Source organism: Dermacentor andersoni, unplaced genomic scaffold, assembly GCF_023375885.2.
Source record: "Dermacentor andersoni unplaced genomic scaffold, qqDerAnde1_hic_scaffold ctg00000033.1, whole genome shotgun sequence".
NCBI lineage: Eukaryota > Metazoa > Arthropoda > Arachnida > Ixodida > Ixodidae > Dermacentor > Dermacentor andersoni.
The window spans coordinates 3,552,974-3,576,447 of NW_027314755.1; the positions used below are offsets into that span (position 1 = coordinate 3,552,974).

Genomic DNA, 23,474 nt, shown 5'->3' on the forward strand with positions numbered 1-23,474 from the left:
ACTGTATCGTTCTGGCCGAAAACATTCGGATGCGGATGCTTTGTCTCGTTCGCCACTAACAGACGAGGCTAGCTTCCCGAACGCCTCATTGTCCGAGTCTTCCCTTGCTGCCACGGACATTCTTCTGGAGCAGAAGAAAGACCCATGGATTGTGTCCATGCTGCGTTTTTTGTCCAGCCCATCGACACCCACTAACAATCGCGCATTACGTCGCCAAGCACATCACTTCTCCATTCGCGACGGGCTCCTGTACCGTCGCAACTACCTCCCGGACGGCCGCAAATGGTTGCTTGTCATCCCGCGACACTTGCGTTCGGATATTTGCGCAGCGTTCCACGACGATCCCCAGTGCGCGCATGCAGGGGTACTGAAGACATACGCGCGTCTACGTCTTCGTTACTACTGGCGGGGGATGTATCGATTCATCCATCATTATGTCCGCTCCTGTTTGGTTTGCCAACGCCGTAAAGATCCCCCTCGTCGTTCAACCGCCCCATTGCAGCCTTTGCCTTGCCCAGCACGTGCTTTTGATCGAGTCGGCATCGACATTTATGGACCTCTGCCAACCACATCAGATGGCAATCGCTGGGTAATCGTGGCCATCGACCATCTTATGCGCTATGCGGAAACTTCCCCTTTGTCCAGCGCTTCTGCACGTGACGTCGCCTGGCTTCTTCTGCGCCACATCATCCTTCGCCACGGAGCTCCCAGGGAATTACTCAGTGACAGAGGCCGAGTCTTCCTCTCCGACGTCATCGAGGCTCTCCTCAAAGAATGCCGCATCATTCATCGCACCACTGCTGCGTATCATCCGCAGACTAATGGCATGACCGAGCGCTTTAATCGCACTCTTGGTGACATGCTGGCCATGTACGTTGCATCCGACCAAACCAAATGGGACCATGTTCTACCTTTTCTGACCTACGCTTACAACACCGCCACGCAGACTACCACGGGATTTTCGCCCTTCTTTCTCCTGTACGGACGCTAACCTTTTTCAACAATGGATACTATCCTTCCGTACCGCCCTGACTCCACGGAAACAACTACCCTATCCGAAGCTGCTGCACACGCAGAAGAGTGTCGCAAGCTTTCCCGTATATTTACGTCAGAAGACCAGCAACGCCAGAAGCACCATCGAGAAAGTTCCAATGCTCCTGTATCCTATCCTCCTGGCTCGCTAGTGTGGCTTTGGGTTCCAGCCTCTACCACTGGACTGTCACCGAAACTCGCGTCGAAGTACCAAGGCCCATACCGCGTGATCGAACAAACGTCTCCAGTCAACTATATTGTGGAACCCCTCGAGCTACCTTTGGATCATCGCCGTCGTGGACGCGAAATTGTGCATGCCCAGCGTCTCAAGCCCTACTATGATCCGCCTGTGCTGTCCTACCCGTAGGTCACCGGGACGGCTTCCTTCTCCGCGGGGGAGATAACTGTACTGTAAAATAGGGAGCAGTGGGGCTGTGGCTAGGAGAGAGACAACGACGACGAGAAAGAACAACCTTGTTTCGGTGCTCGGTCGGCTACACTACCTCTCGCTGCTCCAACGTTCTAGTCGCGAACGCTTACTGTTCAAAGTGCTTCGCGACAGAAGTTTAAAAATTATCGGCCTAGTCTTTTTTCGTTGGCGGTCTGCCCAACCGGTGTATGCGTTCTATGGTAACTGCAGAGTCCAGCTCTAGGATATCTTGTATGATATCTCCGCTAACTATCTGCTCAAAACTGTCGCTTGTTTCTTCTTCTGATTCCTTTATGCCATAAACAATTAAGTTAGCTCTCCTGCTTCTATTCTCAACGTCATCGATTCTTTGTTCCATTGTTTCTATTACGCGACACATGCGGGAAATCTCGGTCTGACAAGATTGTACTTTATTTTCTAGAAGTGCAATGGCATTTAATTTGGTCCCTATATCTGCAAGGCGTTCTTCCTTTATTTCTTTGGTATCAGCAGCAATTTCTTTTAGTTGCCTAACGATGTCCTTTAGTTCAGGGCCGGGGTTTGTTTCGACGTCTCCCGATAACAGTAGCAACTTCCACAGAAACACAGCCGTATCAAACACCCCGTGACATAGCTGCGGGCACGGCAGCACCACCAAAAAACGGTTGCTAGTGCGGAAGCATTTTCCAAAAGGCCTTCTCACCTGCACAACGAAGATGAGGGGATTAGTGCACCGCATGCTAGTAGTGCCGCCGTGCCCACTGCCAATGTAGTGCCCGTGCGGGATATATATTGTCCACTCTTGTGGTGGCGCTCGCAGCGGCTTATGCGCCGAACAGTCTGCGCATGTTGCCGTCTCAAGGTGACTTGGTCGATGAAGGTCTGATGATGTCAGCGTATCCCACACGTGGACGACCGCTTCATTCACCGGTGGGGTGACAAAGGTTATCCCGGGATGGTCGATGCTGCTCTTGGTGCCATGAAAACACAGACCAAGGGCGAGCTGCACAACGAAGCTGAGGGGATTAGTGCACCGCATGCTAGTAGTGCCGCCGTGCCCACAGCGTTTGTCGCCATTGTTGTCGTGCTGCGAAACCCATGAAAGGCCGTGCGGGAGCCGATCGGCTTTATATGGCAGAGTTGGGTAAAGGGCAATTATGCCTCTCGATTAGATGCGGGCGGTAAAATGAGGACATGCGCAGTGCAGCGTGGACATGCGCAGTGCAGGCTTAGTGCAATCGCGCACTTGGATTGTTGCCATGTCTCGATGCAGCGGGAGGGCATGATTTTGCGTTCACTACTGTTTCTACGGTGGATATGTTTGTGGGTACAAAAAATTGAATCGCTAGTCCCGCCTGGCAAAGTGGGATGTCCAGCGAAGCTGTTGAAAACCACCACAACTGCTGAGGACGGTTTGCAATGTATTATACCAGATGCCATATTTATGTGTGGCGTAAGGCTCAAATTACATGTCAATGCGGCCGCATAAAGCGTTTGTATGCAGTGTGCCGGTAGCCGTTACGGTCACTGAACAGTTCTGTGATTTTGTTTCAGTTTCCGTAGTAATGAGTTAATCTTCGTATATTTTGTTTTTGCAGGAGCAGAGACCATGAAGTTACTATGTGCCATTCTCAGCATAAACTGGTAGCGTCCACTAACTTGTTTCATCATGAGAGCAAATAACGCTGCTTCTGCAATGGTGTTGCGGGGATAGATGCAAACAAGAGGAAGCATACGTAAAATATACAATTGAATACCAATAACTGACTAAAAAACGAGAGTTGGCGACAGCTAAGAAATTGTCGCCGTCAGTTGCAGAACAGATTCGCCTCTTCTTCATAAATAGTGCTGATCCGTGGCAAAGCTCGTTTTACCGACTGCATGGAACTTCGGAAATAAATTTTTAACAGAAACAGAGTGATCCTTCAGATCACAGCTAGTTGTTGGACAATGGTAACAAAAAGACATATTAAAATAAAGAAGTTTTATTTGTTGAGCACAGCTTTCAAAGCCCAGTTTAGGTTTGGGCGGGCAGTCAGGGTGAAGGGGTGATCTTTTCGGAGTGACAGTCGATACGAGACCTTCTATTTATTCTCACCTAATAAGTACATGCAATCGACAAGACCTTGAATAGGAAGACAATGTTTTGCTTTTCCGTCATGACACCGCTTTTCTCTTTCTTTTCAGCCGTACAGTAGAGCTGGCAATGCTGGCCGTAGCAGCAATAAGTAAGCTATATTTTGTTTATGCACTCATTTGTGTAGTTGGCTATGGTTAGTGGAACAAAACAATGACCGCTAAATACCTAGCCTAATGTTATATATGTTCTACGCATCGCTTTGAGTCACCGTGGCTTTAGTATTTCAGGTGTACCGTTGCTGGCGGGAGGGTATTACATGTTTCCAATTGAGATATTGACAATGTACAACAAAGACACAGATATTTGGAACTGGCTGTGGTTGCTTAGTGGATATGGTGTTGGGCCGCTAAGTACGACATTGCAGGATCAAATCCTGGCCACAGCGGCCGCATTTCGATGGGGGCGAAGTGCAAAGACACCCTTGTACATATATTTATGTGCACGTTAAAGAACCTCAAGTGGTACAAGGCAATCTGGAGTCCACCACTATGGCGTGCCTCATAATCAGATAGTGGTTTTTGCCCGCAAAACCCAATTAATTTTTTTAAAGCAGACATCGAGATTCAGGCATGTGTAGATGTATGCTAACCTGCAAATTGATCTCAAGCCATGTTATCGTGATGCAAATACATAAATCTTTAGAAGGATCGACATTTGTGCGAGTTGGTACTGGTTGAACATCTTGAAGGGGCAGCGCAATATAGTGAAGAAAGAAGGCAGGAACATGTTGCCCAACTCAGTTCGATCCGTTAAATTGTGGTAACTTTACTTGGTTTAGTGTGTAATGTCTTGTAGTCTTTGGTCATCTTTTACAAAAGTGACGACAATATTTTCGTGCGATTTCGATGCTTTCTAGCTAGACCACTCACAAGCTACGCCGAAATCAAAACACCAAATCACGCAAAGAAACAGCGTTGTGGTGGGTGCAACTGCGCCACTCGTGAAGATGAAAACGATGTTAATTGCATTCTCGGGTTTTACGTGCCAGAACTGCAATAGGATTATGAGGCACGCCGTGGTGGTGTGCTCACGTATAATTTTGACTACCTCGGGCTATTTAACGTGCAATCAAAGCACGGTACGTGGGCATTTTGGCATTTCACCCCCAGCAGAACGCATCCGCTGCGGTCACGATTGAGTGCATGCCGTCGGGCTTAGCAGCGCAACGCTACAGCCACTATGTCACCACGGTGGGTGAAGGCAATGTATGATGCTCGTTGGGGTAATAATTGTGGCCATCAGTGTATTTATAGATGTATATGTAAATAAGTTCACGAATTCCATGCCACTTTTTTCATAGTGGAACGTATGCTTTCTTGCAGACTTTCGAATATTTAGCAGATACCACGCACCAAATAGCCCTGATAATGGAATATTCCAAATGTTCGGCATTCCAAGGAAAAGATTTGGGATGCTGAACTAAAATACGGCTTGCTACATTTCCTTGAATTTGAGAATGATTCTTATATTCAGCGACTTCTATTTCATTCATGCCATTGGCTTGTCAAGGGAAATTTATGCGTTATGCATGCATTTTAGTAGGTAAATTCAAGTTGGCCCAGAGCTAGAACTTCCCCTTAAGTTTTGATTGCAACAGTAGAAATCCACACTCTCAACAGGATATACGACGTCTCGGGGTGGAGCAGTGAAGCTTTTGCATTGTCTTTCAAACCACGATATGCGTTTAGCTGCCTTTATTGGTGGCCGCCGAGTAACTTTGAGCCAAAAGCCAGAGCTGTTATCAGGGCACTCAAACGAGAATATCCGGGCATTCAAACGAGAGCAAAACGAGTTCATCCGGGCAAGCAATCAAAACATTAAAAATGCAGTCTCTGGCCCCCAACCCTTTATACAGGACCCCATTACAAATGCTAGTTACTGCCCAAACAATATATTATAAATATTCCTTCCGAGTTCTTAGTGTTTGTCCACACTATCGCTCAAGCTGTAAGTCCTAGTGTGCTGAACTGTTATTTGTCATTTCCAATGGCAGCGTTCAAAAGGCAGCTACAGAGCACCATATACACACTTCCTTGCCATCTTTTGCCGATGAGTGGTGAACGCCAGCAGCCCGCGAGCGCCGCGGCGCGGGTTTTGCATTACCTCAAGAAATGGCGCCACGCTGTGTGGCGTTTCGTTCAGGCGCTTCTGCATGGAGCGATGGCTTTGCGGTTCTAGTGCTGTGCTGCGAAGCACGAGGGGGCGATATCAGATGCTGGCCGCGGTGACAGCATTTCAGTGGTGGCGAAATGCAAAAAACACCGGCGCCACGTGCAATGGGGGTACGGTAAACATCTCCTGGTGGTCAAAATTAATCCGGAGTCCCCCACTATGGCGTGCCTCATAATAAAATCATGGTTTTGGCGCGTAGGACTACAGAATTCATTCTTATTCTATCTGGGCAGTACACCCTGTCGCCCTGGCGGCTTTCGCTGCCTGTCGTGTATCGTTGAGCCGCTTTTCTTTTTCTCGCTGGGTAGCGTCCATATGGCCCAGTGAGGATGTAGAACGCTCCATAAGTAAGCATGCCGCTTAGTGCACTACAAGACGGGCGTCGGCCCGAAACCCTGGCTTGCGTGCTGAAGAACTTGTCGTTGGTCAAATAAGTGGCGTTCATGTATCATTGTGATAATGCGTCGCTTCTGTTTGAGTTCAATTTATGCATACATATATATAGATATAATAAGCACGTGAACAAAGTATCATTTTAAGATTATTAATGAATGGTTAACGAAATGCACTGCAGATTAATTATGTGATAAGGTACTGGCGGAAATAGCCAAGTCTGTCCGTATTGCTGCCGACACTATCAGTAGAAATGGTATAAGCCTACACGCTAGTATTAAACGTACCTTATTATTTCCAGAAACATCACGATTTCGCAGAGTGGCCCTCTGACTCAAGAGCGTGACAGTGACAGGAAGATCTCGAGCGTCGAGATCACCGATGCAGCACATAGTATTTAATTAAGCCACATACGAACAACCTGAATTAGAGAAAATATTGTGAGCACCTCTCATTCCCAATTTTGTCTCGAATAAAACCACATCTTTGCATGAAATATACCTTGCGAGATTTCCACAAAGGTGATTTGGCACTCGACAGGGATTGAAAATTATATAGGTGACTCTTCGTAATTGTTACGTTCACACAGCTTCAATTTGAGAATGCTGACCTTGTTGACGTAATGCCTTTTGTCTCATGTGCAGTTCTCGGCTTCATCGCATTCAAATTGATAGAACTTCTGCATCACCTCTTTTAGTAAGTAAATATCCAATCTTTTCTATGCCCTCCTAACGAAAAATTTGTCTGTCGCGTGAGAGAACGAATGGCTGATAACCCCGTAAGCAAGCAAAAAATGCAATAGCTCACACCCACGTAAGCCGGAGCCTAGAAGCGCTCAGCAAAGTGAAGCAAACAGTGCATACATTCATTGGAATCACCCATACAATGCACAGAACATATGTTTCAATAAAGAACAATCTCAAAACAACAACTCAAATCTCAAAACAACAACTCAAAATCTCTGAAGTACTTGAGTCGTCAGGGCAAGTTGATATGCTCTTTTTAAATTTTATCAAAGCGTTCGATAAGGTACCCCACGGAAAATTAATCTAGAAGCTCGAGTGCATTGCACTCTAAAAACAAAGAGAGTTCCGGGCACTCTCTGCAAGACGTTCTTCCTTTATTTCTTTGGTATCAGCAGCAATTTCCTTTAGTTGCCTAACGATGTCCTTTAGTTCAGGGACGTGTTCAATGCACGAGCACTGCACGAGCACTGCACGTTCGTGCAGGGCTCGTGCAGTGCTCGTGCAGTGGAAGACAGACGGAAGAAGTGGTATAGTAATTAGGTTTCATCATCATCAGCCGGGTGCGCATTGCTACGGGCGCTGCTTAATGGGAGTCACGACACCTTCTGAGGAAGTAACGCAGTGTCACGTGACACCTCGATATAATCACAAGAAGTAAATGTATAGAGGTCGCGTAACAGTGTTGCATTGCGAAACCTATTTCTATACACGTGGCCCAAAAAGCGGTAGGCCCGAGTTAACAGTAACACTTGCTGATGATTAAAATTAGCGCAACAAAAAAAATGCACTCAGGTGCGTTGTCTTTTTTTGCAAGCCTAACAATTAATTATTCTTAGCAGTAACCCACGCAGTGTAACTGCGTTGACGCATGGCTCGATGGAGGACCGGCTAGATATACCATTCGTGTACATGAAGGTTATAAGGTTATATCGGCCAGTACTTTCACAGCAACCTCTTTGCATAATAATAATAATAATAATAATAATAATACTTTAAATGCTGTAAGACGAGATATGGTCGAAGACTTCGTAACTACTATGTCCCAGCAATGTTTAATCTACTTCCTCAAAGTATACAAGATGTGAAAACGAAATATGGTCTTAGAAAGGGTCTTAGACACATGAATGCGTGATTGGAAGCCTGTCATGTGAGTGTGTGTGTGTGTTTTTTTTTCTCTGTTGTTTAATAACGAGTTACTGATGGCTCTGTCGCTGTCTGCGAGGCACTGCCGTTCAAGCCCACTGTGGCTTTGGCAGGCCCGATTCTTCCACTGTATGTTTCTCAAGTCATCAATAAAGTATTATTATTATTATTATTATTATTATTATTATTATTATTATTATTATTAACATGGTGCTAATCCAATTGTGTTGTTAGCGATGGAATACTGGAAGCGATGCAGACTATGGCAATGAGAAAAGGACACAATATTGCATTTAGTAGGATTGAGGGACATTAGCCAGTTCTCACACCAATTAAATGCGCTGTTAACATTTTCCTGAAGAGTAAGTTGAATATGAACGTTACTAATAGTGTTGTAAACGACACAGCCGTCGGCGAACATTCTAATACTGCAGGAAACATGACCGGGCAAATCGTTAATGTATATTAGGAATAAAAGAGGACGGAGCACAGTTCCTTGCGGCTCGCCTGATGTGACCGGAAGTGCGTTAGACAGGTGGCTATAAACAAATACTGATTGAGAACGATTCATTAGATGGTTAAAACACGTTGGCGGGCTAGTTGGTTAGAATCCATGGTACAGTGCATAAGCGTGACTGAACAAGGACGTAGAATGCACTGTGCCTGTCAATCTGTTTCTTGCTACGTCCTCGTTCAGTCGCGCTTATGCATTCTACCATGGATTCATTAGAAATTCTTCAATCCATTGAAGAATGTTAGGATGTAGGTTGAGCTGTCAAAGCTTTATCAAAAGACTAGAGAGACTGCTAGGAGAGGCTGCACTGTTAAGCACGCGAAGCAGCCTGTGTACTGTAGAATGGGATTCGTTTACCAGCTTCCGTTTTCCTGCGGTCACGTCTATAGCGGCCAAACAGGTCGATGCCGGAACATTAGATAGGTCCTCGCTAGCAGGCAATGTTTATTCACACCCTTACGAAGATGAACAATGAGTTTCTGCTGAGAGCGTTATGTATTCTTCATGTGAAGTCTAGAAGCGTACGGTGAGGGGCTAGTTGTTATAACATTATGAGAACAAAGAAAAGGTGCGCAAAAAAAGGACAAGACAGAGAAAGAACCACACGACACAGGCGTAGACGCCTGTGCGCGCCTGTGTGGTGTGGTTCTTTCTCTGTCTTGCCCTCTTTTTGCGCAGTTTTTCTTTGTTCTCATAACTTCATGTGAAATCAAACACTCATTAAAAATGCATCGCCTTATGTTTATTGGCATCACAAGTACATCAGAGACTCAAATGGCAATGCACCTTAAGATTTCTGATTAGAGGAGTAGGCTGCATTTTTGTGTTATTGCTAATGTCAAAGCACATCATATAATAATGCGTACGATGCCAAGTCGTGAAAAATTATTTCTAATGCGATAGCAATAATTGGCTCATGAGGCGGAAAATCACGCATTGTCGGCGTTAGCACATGATGTACAAAAAGGCTACAAACCCTCGACCTTTGATGGGAGCCGAACCCATTACGTACCGCTTCTTGGCGAACCACCATTGTGAATGTGTGCCATAGTATCAGAATTAAGGCTACGAAACCACGACCTGTGTTGTTAATTAGAGCACAGTTAATAAGGATAGAGTTAATAAAGGCACTGGAACTGACGATCTTTGGTGTTAATAAGGACGGTGCTAATAGGGACCAATAAATAATATATAGCTAATTAATGTACTCTAACCCAGGACATCGGGCGGGAGTCAAACCCACGACCTTTGGCGTTATGAAGGCGATGTTAATTATGGCACAGGTATTATGTAGGTTGCAGTTAATTAAGGCACTCAGACCCACGTCTTTGGGTGGGAATTCAACCTTCGGCCTTTGATGGGAGTGGATTAGATTCCTGGTTTCATTTCATTTATTATGCCCTCAAGGCCTGTGAAGGCTTTACAGAGAGGAGTGGGTTACAGGTAAATTCAAAGAGTAGGTACTACAAGAGAAAAAAATACAACATAAAAATGCAATTTGACAAATTATGCATTAGTAATACAATGAGCAGTTACAACAGCTATTACAAAAAAAAAGAACAAGATGTACAAGTACATGAAACCGCTTTCTAGCAAATGATGCTGGTTAAGGCATCACTAAACAAGAAATTATTGCCGATGGATACAATGCTTGCGGGAAGGTGGCTCCACTGTAGTGACTCCCGAGGTACGAATGACTTGGAAAATGTATTTGTGCTGCAAGAAGGGACGTGAACCATTGTAAGAATTATTGATGTGGCGATATACGTAGTGTGCAGTATGAATGAATACATCGCGCAGTGTTGTATGGTGAAAAATCTTGTGAAATAACGATAAATGGTAAACTTTACGCCGGGCTGCAAGAGATGAAGAGAAAGGCTAGTTTTCTTGGCTATTACGCTAGCAGTTCTGATATAATTCCAAAGAATAAAACAAGCAGCGTTATTGCGAACTAATTCTAATACGCTAACTAGGTTAAGGCTATTAGAGTCCCAGACTGATGTAGCGTATTCTAATTTCAGGCGTATCAATGTCAGGCAGGGAGATACGATCTCTCCAATGCTTTTCAGCGCGTGTTTACAGGAGGTATTCAGAGACCTGGATTGGGAAGAATTTGGGATAAGAGTTAATGGAGGATACCGTAGTAACTTGCGATTCCCTGATGGTATTGCCCTGCTCAGTAACTCAGGGGACCAAATGCAATGCATGCTCCCTGACCTCGAGAGGCAAAGCAGAAGGGTGGTTCTAAAATTAATCTGCAGAAAACTTAAGTAATCTTCAACAGTCTCGGAAGAGAACAGCAGTTTACGATAGGTAGCGAGGCACTGGAAGTGGTAAGGGAATACATATACTTAGGGCAGGTAGTGACCGCAGATCCGTATCATGAGACTGAAATAATCAAACGAATAACAAAGGGCTGGGGTGCGTTTGGCAGGCATTCTCAGATCATGAACAGCAGGTTGCCATTATCCCTCAAGAGAAGTGTATAACAGCTGTGTCTTACCAGTACTCACTTACGGGGCAGAAACCTGAAGGCTTACGAAAACGGTTCTACTTAAATTGAGGACGACGCAACGAGCTATGGAAAGAAGAATGATGGGCGTAACGTTAAGGGATAAGAAAAGAACAGATTGGGTGAGGGAACAAACACGAGTAAATGACATCTTAGTTGAAATCAAGAAAAAGAAATGGGCATGGGCAGGACATGTAATGAGGAGGGAAGATAACCGATGGTCATTAAGGGTTACCGACTGAATTCCAAGGGAAGGGAAGCGTAGCAGGGGGTGGCATAAAGTTAGGTGGGTGGATGAGATTAAGAAGTTTGCAGGGACAACACGGCCACAATTAGCACAGGACCGAGGTAGTTCGAGAAGTATAGGAGAGGCCTTTGCCCTGCAGTGGGCGTAACCAGGCTGATGATGATGATGATGATGATGATGATGATGTTGACAATGTCTTATAACGCAATAATGTCAGAGTTGGAGCCTTAAGAAGTTTCGCCTTAAGTAACCAAGAGCGTGGTAGGCATTGTTCACTATATTATTAATGTGGGTTGCCCAGGTCAGGTTGTATGTGATATGAATTCTTAAGTACTTGTAGGAAGTTACCTGTTCTGAAGGAAGGTATATTAAATAGTATACTTGAGAGACGTTAGGTGTCCTAAATACATGCATAGCTTTACACTTGTGAACTTTTAATTCCATTAGCCAAAAGCTGCACCAGTTAGATATTATATGAAGGTCCGATTGAAGACGGTTAGTATGACAATCTGTACTTAATTCCCTAAAGAGGACACAGTCATCCGCGAAGAAAATAATGTTAGCAGTTACTTGTGAACTAAGGTCGTTAATATATATTAAGAACAACAAATAACCGAGAACCGATCCTTGGGGCACTCCGGAAGCAACTGAGCTCACCGGTGGATTGCAGCCGTTAGCAGTAACGTATTGGGAGCGATGAACAAGAAAAGATTGGATCCATTTTAAAAGATTAGCATCAATATTCAAATGAGGTAATTTGTAAATTAGACGTGTGTGACAGACTTGAATGCTTTTGAGAAGTCCTTAAAATATGCAGACCGCGCATGATGAACGATCGAAAGTTCGATGCGTCTGATGAGTGAAGGATACGAGTTGTCTCGCATGAGTACGATTTCCTAAAGCCATGTTATTCAGGTAAAAGAAATGTGTTATCTTCAAATAGGTTGACAAGATTTGCGAATAAAATGTGTTCTAACAGTTTGCAGCACGTGCTGGTAAGCGAGATGGGGCGATAGTTGGTTGATACGTTTTTGTTAACAAATTTGTGGGGCGACATCACCTTCCCAACCTTCCACAGATAAGGTAAAGCGCATGTTTTGAGTGACTGTTGAAAAAGTTTGGTTAGTATAATAGAACTGTATGCGGAAGTGTTCTTTAGGAACCTATTGTTAATTGAGTCGAAGCCACGTGAAGAATTGTAGTCGACTTTGTCACTAAGTTTAGCAACACACGTTGTATGAACTATTAGTGCGAACATGACTGGATAATCATATTCACGTAACTCGAGAAGTTGCTCACTAACAGCTTCCGAAAAATTGTTCAGAAAGGCTTCCTTAAGGTGAGTTGCAGCACCATTTTTAGGAACAGGCTGGCCGGTAGAGTCGTCTAATAAGATTAAGTTATCACAAACAAGTCTAATTATTGCCCAAAATTTTTAATGCTTGTTTTAAGACTAGATGGAAGAGTGACAGCAAAAAAAGTACGTTTATCATGTTTTAACGCTTGAATATATTCGTCAGAAGCCGCCTTGTATGCCATCCAACGCGAAGCACGTGACGACAACTTAGCTGAGCGGTAGATACGCTTTTTACGGTTAGAAAGTCGTTTAATGTGAGTGTTATACCAAGGGGCTTGTGGGTTTGTAGTTAAGATACGGCTGTGAACATATTTATTCATTAGTTCAGTTACCTTATGAATAAACGTGTCGCACTTAGCTTGCACAGAACGGTCATCAAAGTTAATCAGGAATGTGTCAAGAAACGGATGTAATTTGTCATTGATGGCCTCGAAGTTTGCTCTTCTATAGTCGAGTACTGTTTTCTTTTTCCCGATATGTTTCGGATGGTTGGCAATGATGGTAAAATGCATAGCAGAGTGGTCACTTAAAGGCGGAAGGACGGTAATGTTGAAAGTTAGTTTTGATTCGGTGGTAAGTACTAGGTCGAGAGTGTTTGAGATGGCAGCAGTATTCCCAGTTGGTTGACTGACCACTTGCGAAAAGGAAGAAGTGGAGCATAAATCTAAACATTCGTTTGCCCGAGACGAAAAAGGCAGTAATGAAGGAGGCTGAGTGTTCCATTTAATGTTCGGAAGGCTAATGTCACCTAATAAATAAAGGGGTGATGATGGAAAGCATGGTGATACGTTATTAAAAACATCATGCAATTCGCTACCGAATGTAGGTGGGGAAGAAGGAGATTGGTAGCATACGCCTGTAACCGCTACCGGTGTTCAATTTAAGTGAAGCCCAGGCGATTTTGAGGTCGGTATCAACAGAAATTCGTGCAGAAGGAATGTCGTTAGAAATGGCAAGTAAAACGTCGCCTCCATGGCGCACAGCACGATCCTCCCTATATGTAGCGAAGCGATAGGCATCATCAAGGATTTGAGAATCATTAATGTTCGAAAGCCATGTTTCTGTTAAGGCGAAAATGTGTGGAGAACAAGTGTCCAAACGCCGAGGACAATAAAAAAATATTTCTTCGGCACACTTCTAATGTTCGTAAAAAAGATGGACGCATGGTGTTGTGAAGTCTGTCCACTTTGCCTCTCGCTCCGCTAAGTGAAATTACCTGCAGGAACTATGTTCCTTGCGCGTTGACACGGCGACGGTTTTTCTGTCACGCATTTCATTTAAGCGTCAAAAACGTAGCCCCTGCCGTTCATAAGTTGTTTGTCGTATCTTAGTTCAAACACAAGTGCACCGGGCTGATTTTTTCAAACCAGATTACCCCAGAGCGATACGGGTTGCGGGGGGAGGGGGGTAATAATCGCTAATCGGCTCGGCTCGGCACACTCGAACGAAGTCCGCGAATAAGAACTGGCCCATCAAATCCACACGAACAGCTCGACACCACCCCCTTCGACGTCATCGTCTTCACCCTACATAAGAAACAGCCGGTCTGGGATTCGTTCAGTGGGCACACCGGCTGGCAGTCTAACGACATTACGATGAACCCATTCCTGCTTTTTACGCACGCTAGTAACAAATATGGCTCTATTAGAACGAGCGATCGTTGTTTCGTCGACCTGGGGTGCCCTCACAGTGTGTGTAAATTATTTTTGTACTTACGGAATGTTTTTCGCATGCTCTGCGGGGACGTTGAGTGTAACCCTGGGCCCGGTACTACTGAGTAACTGGTTCGTCAGCTACTCGAAGGACAGAAAACCATGCAAAAACGATTGGGAGCAATAGAAGTTAAGTTAAAGCAGGTAGGATAATCTATGTCAACTGTAAAAGAACTAGGCTCTAAGATTGCTGGTTCGGAAAGCACTGTCCAAAGTATTGAAGGAAAACTAGTCGTCCTTGAAGCTCTGAACGTGCTCATTCTACTGTGTTTACGTTTAAGTCTACTGTGACTTTACTGATTACGCATTGATGTGTTTATGTTGCATTAAATATATTGGCAGTGCATTGACGTTACCCACCGCTTTTGCAGTGTCACCACTAGGGTGGCTAGAATTCTAGCCGCCCGACCACCACCGAGGGGATGTATAAAGGCCAACTACAGCGAAATTTTATTTTGGCTAGATTTGTTATAAATGAGTAATACATACTATTGAAGCAGTCTTGACCGAAGCTGCAGGTCTGTTAATTACCTAATTTTCTTGTTAGCTGCAGACAACGCACACATCTGGCGGTTAGCGGATATGACGCAAATCCTCGCACGTCGCCTCCGAGATTTCTTTCTTCCTTTTTTTTTTTTTTTTTTTTTTGAGCGCGCCACGGGCGCCGCCTTCTCTCGGAGGTCATGACCAAGAGCTGCGTGTTCTGGATTATGCGTCACTGCCGGCAAGTGGTAATGGCGTCGTTTCTTTCTTAAGTTTCAGTATTAAAAAAAATGTAAATCTTTTCGTGCTTTAGTTGAAGCGTGCACGCGTATTTCAAAAGCAATATTCTGCACGTAGGCCGCGCTATGTGTACACCATCCTAAGGCTAGGCTTTTGCGCAGACCAAAGTTTCGTTGCACTTGATGTTTAAGGTAACGAAATGAGACTGGACGACTAGTCATCCAACCAGTCTACCTACCTACCCACCCGCCTGCTTATTGACCGACCTGCCGTTCCACCTACTTACAGAAATCGGTAGATCACTCAAGCAATCGATCAGCCAATCAGTTGGAGAGGCCAACAATCCTCGCGAACAAAATACTTCGTTTTTTTTTTCTTCTTTTCGACTACGAATGCTCTGAGAGGCAACGGCCCTCGAAAGAGACGCTCTTCCGCGGCTGCGCAGGTGTTCGACTTCGACGCCATCCGCAACCTGATCGTGGGCAGCGAGGCGAGGCCCCCGTTCCGGGTGCTCGTCGACAGCATGCACGGCGTGACGGGGCCCTACTGCCGGCGCATCTTCTCCGAGCTGCGGGGCGTGCCCCTCGAGAACGTGCGCAACAGCGAGCCGCTCGCCGACTTCGGCGGCAAGCACCCGGACCCGAACCTGACGTACGCCAAGGAGCTGGTGGACGAGATGCGCACGGGGCCCTTCGACATGGGCGCCGCCTTCGACGGAGACGGGGTGGGTATATAAGCCGCCTCCTCCTCCTCCTTCATTTTTCTCTCGCCCTCGTTAATGGTCTAAGCTGTTACAAAGGGGAGTTCGACAACGGTTTCTCCTGCTGAGCCCGTAACGGGTGTGGAGCAGTGGCCGGTATCGCGGAGGCACAGGCGCGTACATTTCTAACCATGAATCGATTTAGACAGTCTTTAGACTTTTTGCAGACTGTTTTGCCTTTCTGTATTGTTATTTTGTCTGTAAAAGCATAAAGAGTAAACAAAAGTCGCTAGGTTGTTTTTCACTTGGTTCCAGGTCTTTAGATATTCTATAGAGAAAACTCGACATAAGTGCAAGGTCATAAGTCCTTATACTGTCTATGACCTAGTCTATGACCTAGATTTGCCTACAGATGGTCCACATATATTATTTAGGAAAAAGTTGGAAAAGTGTAAGGTCATGAGCTCGTGTACTGTCTATCGACTTATACACGAAGGTCTCTAGACTTTCTATCGACTGTTCAAAGAAATCTTTGTAAATGGTCGGATATAGCGGAGAGTATGCAAATACATTCGTCGTCAAAAGTACAAGCTCCACGTTGCGCGCGACTTCTAAGCTGAAAGCAGGCTATTAGCCCCGGTGCCCCGGAGAATAAACAGAACTCTCTTGCTCGCCATCCAGATGTCTGTAGAGTCAGGATATCGCCGTGGAAGCTTCACCACACAGCCGATCGACATGACGGTTTCGAGCAGCCCGGGCACTTTTGGCAGAAGCTGCTTACTTTACGAATGTTTCTTGAGGTTGTACGAAAAAAAAAAAAAAATCCGTTCGCCAAGAAAGCTTCGCTCGTCGGTCTCGGGTCGTATCCTTGGAAGTCTTCCGATTGTGTAAGGACTAGAGTGTCGAACTGAAAAGTTCTCAGGTTCGGTTAAGGTTCATGCTTCTGGATATTTTCCGGTTCGGTTCAGGTTCACCTCGGGGGCAAAAATATATCACGCTTCGAACCAGTTCGTACGGGTTCATAACGTTTCGGAATTAAGGAGAAATTAATATTTTAGAAAACAATGTCTTTCAGCCCAATCGCGAATTTGTTTTAGTGAAACAATTTATTTCTGCCCCTACGTAATGCAGACCGACGTACTCTCTGGTGTCTTATAGATTGAATATACTGTGATTCGAGGCGCGTAGAGGTACTGAAGTGGTTTTAGAAGGCCACAATGCCCATTTTTGATTCCACAAATACATATTTGATTCCATTTAGTTGCGACTGTAAGCTGTCTTACAGCTACCTGCACCTCGCCCGTTGACGTTGAGGGTCCAGCAAGGAACCAATATATTAAGGTTTGGAAACTACACATATTTGTGTGACAGGTGTTGACCTTTCAAAGAATGTTCCGTACAGACTGCAACCGAGTTCTAACGACGCACCCGTGAAAGATAATAGGAGAGAGAAAGTGAGAAGGGCACTGCACGTTTTGGGAGAACAAAGAGCTACCAGAGGAACTGTATTGGGTGAGAAGTGTAGAATGAAAGTGCTGAATGGCCCATGATGGCTCGCCCATCTTTCCGTGGCACGGCCATCGTGTAGATCCCGGCCACTGACCCTGGCGTGAGGACACACTTAGTGTACTCACTCTTACCTCTTGACTGGAATCAATCCTCCGACGTGTAGCAAACAAGTCTGGCAATACTCTAGCAGTTATTCACGTTCTTCTCCAGTGTGCCCTAGCTACTATGGAAGCAACGAAGAAAAACGTTTTTCCCTTCTGCATATCGCGAACACATCCCTCTGCACCCAATATTCTTTTGTGAGTATTGAACCGCTTTTTAACATGAAAACAGTTTTAAACTGCTTTTCGAAACAAATAGCCGAAACAAACACCCTAAAATCATTTTGTTAGCATAATTGTAGCACGTACCTATCAGCCCTTGCCTTTCTTGGAGCGCTGTCACTACTGTCACCGATATGTGTTATTCCATCGTCTATTCCTAATGAAATTCTATTCGTCATAGCGCACACTAATCATTGTGATTATTTCAATAGCTACAAATTTTACACCATTTACAGTGACAGATTTTTAGGCCTTTTTCACAGCCATGTAACATCTACCATTAACACTCAATTTTTCATTTCATTTAGAATTAATTAACAACACATCGTCGCGCGTCATGTCAGTGTTTGGTCATATGTGGCCCTTGCGCCATTAAACACCACACACTATCATCATCAGCCCCTGGCATGACCTGTGCGTCACTGCACAGTTTGACACACATGACCGGTATACCTAACATTTTCCTGATGCAAAAAGAGCGCTCGTCAACGTGTACACTGGGCCAGAAAACCGCGCTGCTTTGGTGCCCGTTTCGAACTGTTCGGAATAGCAGAGCATGTAAACAACACCGTCGCCGTAGATGGAGTTTGCAGGTATCTAATGAAGCAACAACGGCGAGATGCAAGAATTTTACAGCGAAAGCTGTATATGACTAACCTTCCGTAGTTTTTTCGGCTTCCGGCAACAGAAACGGACTTGGCGATTTCTAACAAACCCATACTGGTGCAATGCGGTGGCGCAGATGTCAAAATGCGGAACAGATTAGAACGCCCGCCGTGAAAAATAGCGTGACCTCAAGGTTATCGCACTATATAAACAGGAGAGGTGTCGGCGCTAGAAACAGCTGCGTTATCGATGGGGCGGACACGTATAGTTCGCACACCCGAAGAACAACATGCGTACGAGGAGCGCCGGAGGGAACAGCTACGAGAATGCAAACGGCGCCGGCGCGAAACAACCACCGACGAAGAACGTTCCCGCGCTGCTGAGCGAACAAATGACAACCATTCCACTCTGCGAAGATGGAATGGCAGCGAAAACATTTTGCTTTTCGTTTGAGAGTTTCGACTGTCGTCAGCTTTCGCTTCCATTCCATCTTCACAGAGTAGAATGGTTCTCATTTTTTTGTGTGTGTTTGTCTCTACCACCTGTAACGTGCCACCAACTCATGAACAGCGGAGGATATGACTGTGGCGCGACCTGCAGGACCGCAACATGATCCTGGGCGGGGGCGCCTTCTTCGTGACGCCCTCGGACTCGCTGGCCGTGCTAGCGGACAACATGCACGCCATCCCGTACTTCCAGGCGACGGGCATCCGGGGCCTGGCGCGCAGCATGCCCACCGCGGGCGCCGTGGACCGGGTGGCCAAGGCCAAGGACCTGCCCATGTACGAGACGCCCACCGGGTGGAAGTTCTTCGGCACCCTCATGGACGCCGGACGCCTGTCGCTCTGCGGCGAGGAGAGCTTCGGCACCGGCTCCGACCACGTCCGGTGCGTAGGCGGACGTGTCGCTTCTCCTCGAGTGGGGCGGGCCGCCGTCCTCTGTGTCGTGGTCGTCCGGCTATTAACAATGCATACAATTGTAACGGAGAGCTGAGGCACCAATTAGACGCAGTTTCAGTGTGCTGCCGCTTTCGAGTATGGACCGCTCGAGTCTCGCGATGTCGAGCTACCACGGCTTGACTGTTGCTGTACGCGTATCTATTCGCGTAATGCGCCTCAACTCAAAACCGTGGCCCCCGAACGATGAAGTGATCAGCTAATCAGAATAATATAAGAATTAATAATTAAGATGCCGGCTTTAGCGCCGGGACTGAGCTTCCCGTATGTGTTGACGCCGAGACTGCAGGCCACATAGGTGCTTGTTCCGCAAAAGCACATTTTCTGACATGGCCGTCGGCAGATACCACGATTGAGTGTCTGTACCCTTAGCGCTGACGCTTAGTAATTTTGCTTACAGCGAAAGAACGATGCACAGCAGCAATGATTGCGTTTTTTGTGATTCATTTGTGTAGAGCGACACATAATGCGACAACAGATGTTTAAACACCGCTTTTTATGTCCAGTCCTTTAACATCGTGCTGTAACTGACTGACAGTAACGCGTTTACTGTTTCGCTTTCCCTCTCAGCAAGCAACATATACTTGTAAACAGTTTCAATCGCTCTATGAACTTTCGCTTAATTATGTGGGCCTCTTCACCATTATAGACATTCTTTTAAATTCTGCGAGTTTCTGTGCGTGGCTACATGGTTAAGCGAAGAACAGGCGGCGCAATCTCGGCGAGATGATCCGCACACTGCTCTCAGCGAACGCAGGCGTCCTTTCCAGTAGCAACACCAAAATAAAATATGAAATGGGCCTCAACACACAAATACAAGCAACCGAGACTGGCTTTACAAACCGGCGACAGCGTAACTCAATGCGGAGAGCTGTGACCCAGAGAATCTCGTCACTAGCTCGCCCCCAAGCCGCAGCAAGGTGTGTTCAAAACTCTAGTGTATGAGGCCCATGAGCCCTATGATCGTTCACCGCGCAACGATAGCGGCGGTGATGACGCTTGGGGACCACGGACTTCTCGGTGTATAGTCGTTGGGTCCCTCCGCTTTCGGCAAGGTTTGTCGGACTAAAGAGCGGCCGCTTTCCACCGACGTTACTAGATTATGGCTTGCATTCCCTGCTTTTTTTTCCGTGACATGTATTACGGGCGGTATAAGGCACAACGTGGTGCGTACATTTCAAACACCTTTAGAGTGCGAGAACTACGCACAGAACTCAAAACAACGCACAAGACGGCCGAGATAGATGTTGCTATACGGGCATAGGAAAGGCACTTGCCGGGCGCCTGATACTCGGGATAATGCAACGGGCACTTTTGTACGCCGACCTTCCGGGATGAATTCATTTCACTGAGGCGGGTGCACTTTCTTTCTGCCTCCCTTGATCTTCGACAGCTCCTTTCTTTTTTCTAGGATTTACTGTGCAAACCATTATCACACCCCCCTCCCCCATTATATACAACACTTCTACTTTGGAAAGGTATTCATATGAGCAAGTAGCCCCCAGTTCTTTCTGTTCAGAAGGACTGAATCTAGGGCTAGCTGATGCGGGTTCAATCCGGTGCATTGGCGCAGCGAAGACGGATAAAGACACGCTGGACAGAGGCGCCGCGTCCAGTGAGTGTTTAACCGTGTTTGTGTTTATTCTCCGAGACGCCATCGCACCAAAACGAACTTCTTTTTGTGCCTGAAAAACGCAGCTGCCGCCAGTTCGGCAGAGGCAAGCTCATTGCTTCGCTAGTTCGCGAACCGACCGCGTGGCGCCGCCACCGTCTGTGACAATCTAGAGTTACTGTATATAGGCTCCTTCGGGGAGCTCCCTAAAGGGAGCCTATACGCAGTAAAGAGTTTTAGTTTAGGGGGCGCAAGCGGCTTGCGTATGCAAGAACTAGCGGCGACGCTACTGCGCATGCGCAGACCGCTACCACTAGTTTTTGCGTACGCAAGCCGCTTGCGTCCCCTAAACTAAATCTCTCTAGTAACGTTAGTGAAAGTTGCGAACAGAGTGCGAGCGGCCTCACCTTGGTGGTCTCGCGGGGGGGGGGGGGCTACGCGGGACACTCGCGGTTCCAGCAACTTCGGGGCGCCGTGTCGTGCGCAGGGAGAAGGACGGCGTGTGGGCCGCCCTGGCGTGGCTGTCGGTGCTGGCGCACAGCGGCAAGGGCGTCCAGGAAATCTGCGAGGACCACTGGGCGCGCTACGGGCGCAACTACTTCACGCGCTACGACTACGAGGAGTGCGAGACCGGCGCCGCGCACCAGCTGATGCAGCACATTGAGGGCCGCATGAACGACCCGGCCTTCAAGGGGCGCCGCTTCCTGTGCGACGGCCGCGTCTACACCGTGGCCAAGGCCGACGACTTCACGTACACCGACCCGATCGACGGGTCCACTTCCATCAAGCAGGTAGGCGCGCAACATGCGCACGCGCAACGCAATCACGTGGGCAGGGTGGCCACGTGGCCCGCGGAGCGCCAGCGCGCAACGGCGTGGTCGCGCATCGAAGCTAAGCCGCGCAGGCGCACAGGGGCTTGGAGGCGGGGCTTCGCGTCGTGTGGTCGTCTGCTAAAGCACGGCCCGCTCCCGCACTTCTTAGTCGGTCAGCGACATCGGGTTTTAAGGAACAGAATGGAGACGCGTAGACACAATGCTAGACTGAAAAGCATGAATAGCATACTTACTTAGCCTAAGCAGGCTAGGTCACTATTTCTCACGGCCCTGTTTCAAAGGGAGTGCCGGTGGATCATCATCGGGTCAGAATCTTCTTACGGCGAACCATATTCGGGCTATCGCGTCGCGTCCCTTGCAACGCTGTCTCGGACCCAACTTTCTTGAGGCGCGACACAGCGTTCCAGGAATGAAGGAAGGAACTACACTAGGAAGGAGCATTACGCCACGCAGCCAGCCAGTTGACAAGCGAACTCTCCGCCAAGCTATACCTTGCGCTTTTAAAGCGTAAGCATTTTTTGGCGAGTACCCCAGCAAAATCGATTTGTCACACGAAAAGTGTAAGGCCTTGTAACTGCACAAGAATGCGTAATTTGCGATATAAGAAACAATCGTGACGAAAAAAAAAAAAAAAAACAGCTTGATCAGAGACAAAATCGATCTCTTCAGGACGCCTTGAAAGCTTACTTTCCCGCGTTACGGGTATGTAAGCCTGCTGTGGGGCTGCTGAGTGTCAGAATTACAAGTGATTGGTATATGTGATAATAGTATAATAATAATGATTTGTCATAATAAAAATAAATGATTGGTGGCGTTAAAAAACACTGGTGACGTCGCCGCCTCAAGGTCGTAACAAAAACAGAAAAATGGAAAATTAAATTTAATAAAGAAAGAGCAAAAAAGACCAGCTGTTGTGAAACCAACTGTTGTGAAACCGGTTGTGACGGCGCCCCGACTCGGTTGATACGATCGCTTTGATCGTATCATGCAGCTTCCTGGCAAGCCATCACTACACCGTTCTGTACACGGGTTTCTTTGGCACCGGAAAAGCGATGGGTTGGCAGGCATAAGCTAGGAAAAGCAAGTTAGCAAAAGCGAAGTAACAGCCGAGCCGAAGAATACTTACGCATTAGAAGACAATTCTCAGAGTTTCTTTAGCATTTTTTCCCTCGCACTGTCGGCCCAACACGTGACCTCTGAGACTCGGCGTATTGGCACACAATGTTTGGTTCCCAGTAGCTCTTAATCGACGTGCGCTGGTTCGGTTATCCTGCCGTATTGCCATAGAGGAAGGAAAAAGTTAGATCATTACGTCACGCGGCCAGCCTTGAAAAGCGCAAGCTCCGTAAAGCCAGTCGCTTTGCTCAGTGGCGGCCCAACACGTGACCTCTTGCGTCGAGAGACACCACGGAGCTAGACGTTTGGCTCCCAATAGCTATGCCAGTAGTTTTTATTCGGTGCGCGCTCGCTCGGCTGCCCTGCCGTGGCTCTGCCAGCAGAGCGGGTACACCAAAACCCCACCGCGCAATTTGACGTGCAATCACGTGTTGGGCCGAAAGGTTTGTCTTCAATCGCGTTGCGTTATGCTCCCTCCTCACTTTCTTTTCCTTCCTCCATGCGTGTAGCTCTGCCTTCGAGCGCCAGGAGTACTAAAACCTACCTCGCGCTCGGTTCTGGGCCGATTCGCCTTGGCTTCCTCTGGCGCTCTTGCCCACACAGCTCCCGCCCATCTTCCTTTCCATATTGCCGAAATGGGGGCAGGTTTTTTTTTTAGACATGCCGTCTTCACGAATCACCGCTGCCCCTATATCTGTAGATGGCTTCCGGTCGTGGGG

General features: G+C 46.8%; 1 protein-coding gene across 2 annotated transcripts in view; it reads left to right on the forward strand.

Annotated features, from left to right (window-relative positions):
- Nucleotides 1-23,474, forward strand: part of LOC126518117 (phosphoglucomutase-1-like) — a 68,511-nt gene that overhangs the window by 41,997 nt on the left and 3,040 nt on the right. For both annotated transcript variants that reach the window (XM_055064383.2, XM_055064384.2), the window contains exons 2-7: nt 3,040-3,085; nt 3,629-3,669; nt 6,791-6,842; nt 15,546-15,824; nt 18,839-19,125; nt 21,294-21,597. In XM_055064383.2, coding sequence (XP_054920358.1) covers nt 3,062-3,085; nt 3,629-3,669; nt 6,791-6,842; nt 15,546-15,824; nt 18,839-19,125; nt 21,294-21,597 — 987 coding nt within the window. In that variant the 5' untranslated portion in view covers nt 3,040-3,061. The remainder of the gene's footprint in view (nt 1-3,039; nt 3,086-3,628; nt 3,670-6,790; nt 6,843-15,545; nt 15,825-18,838; nt 19,126-21,293; nt 21,598-23,474) is intronic.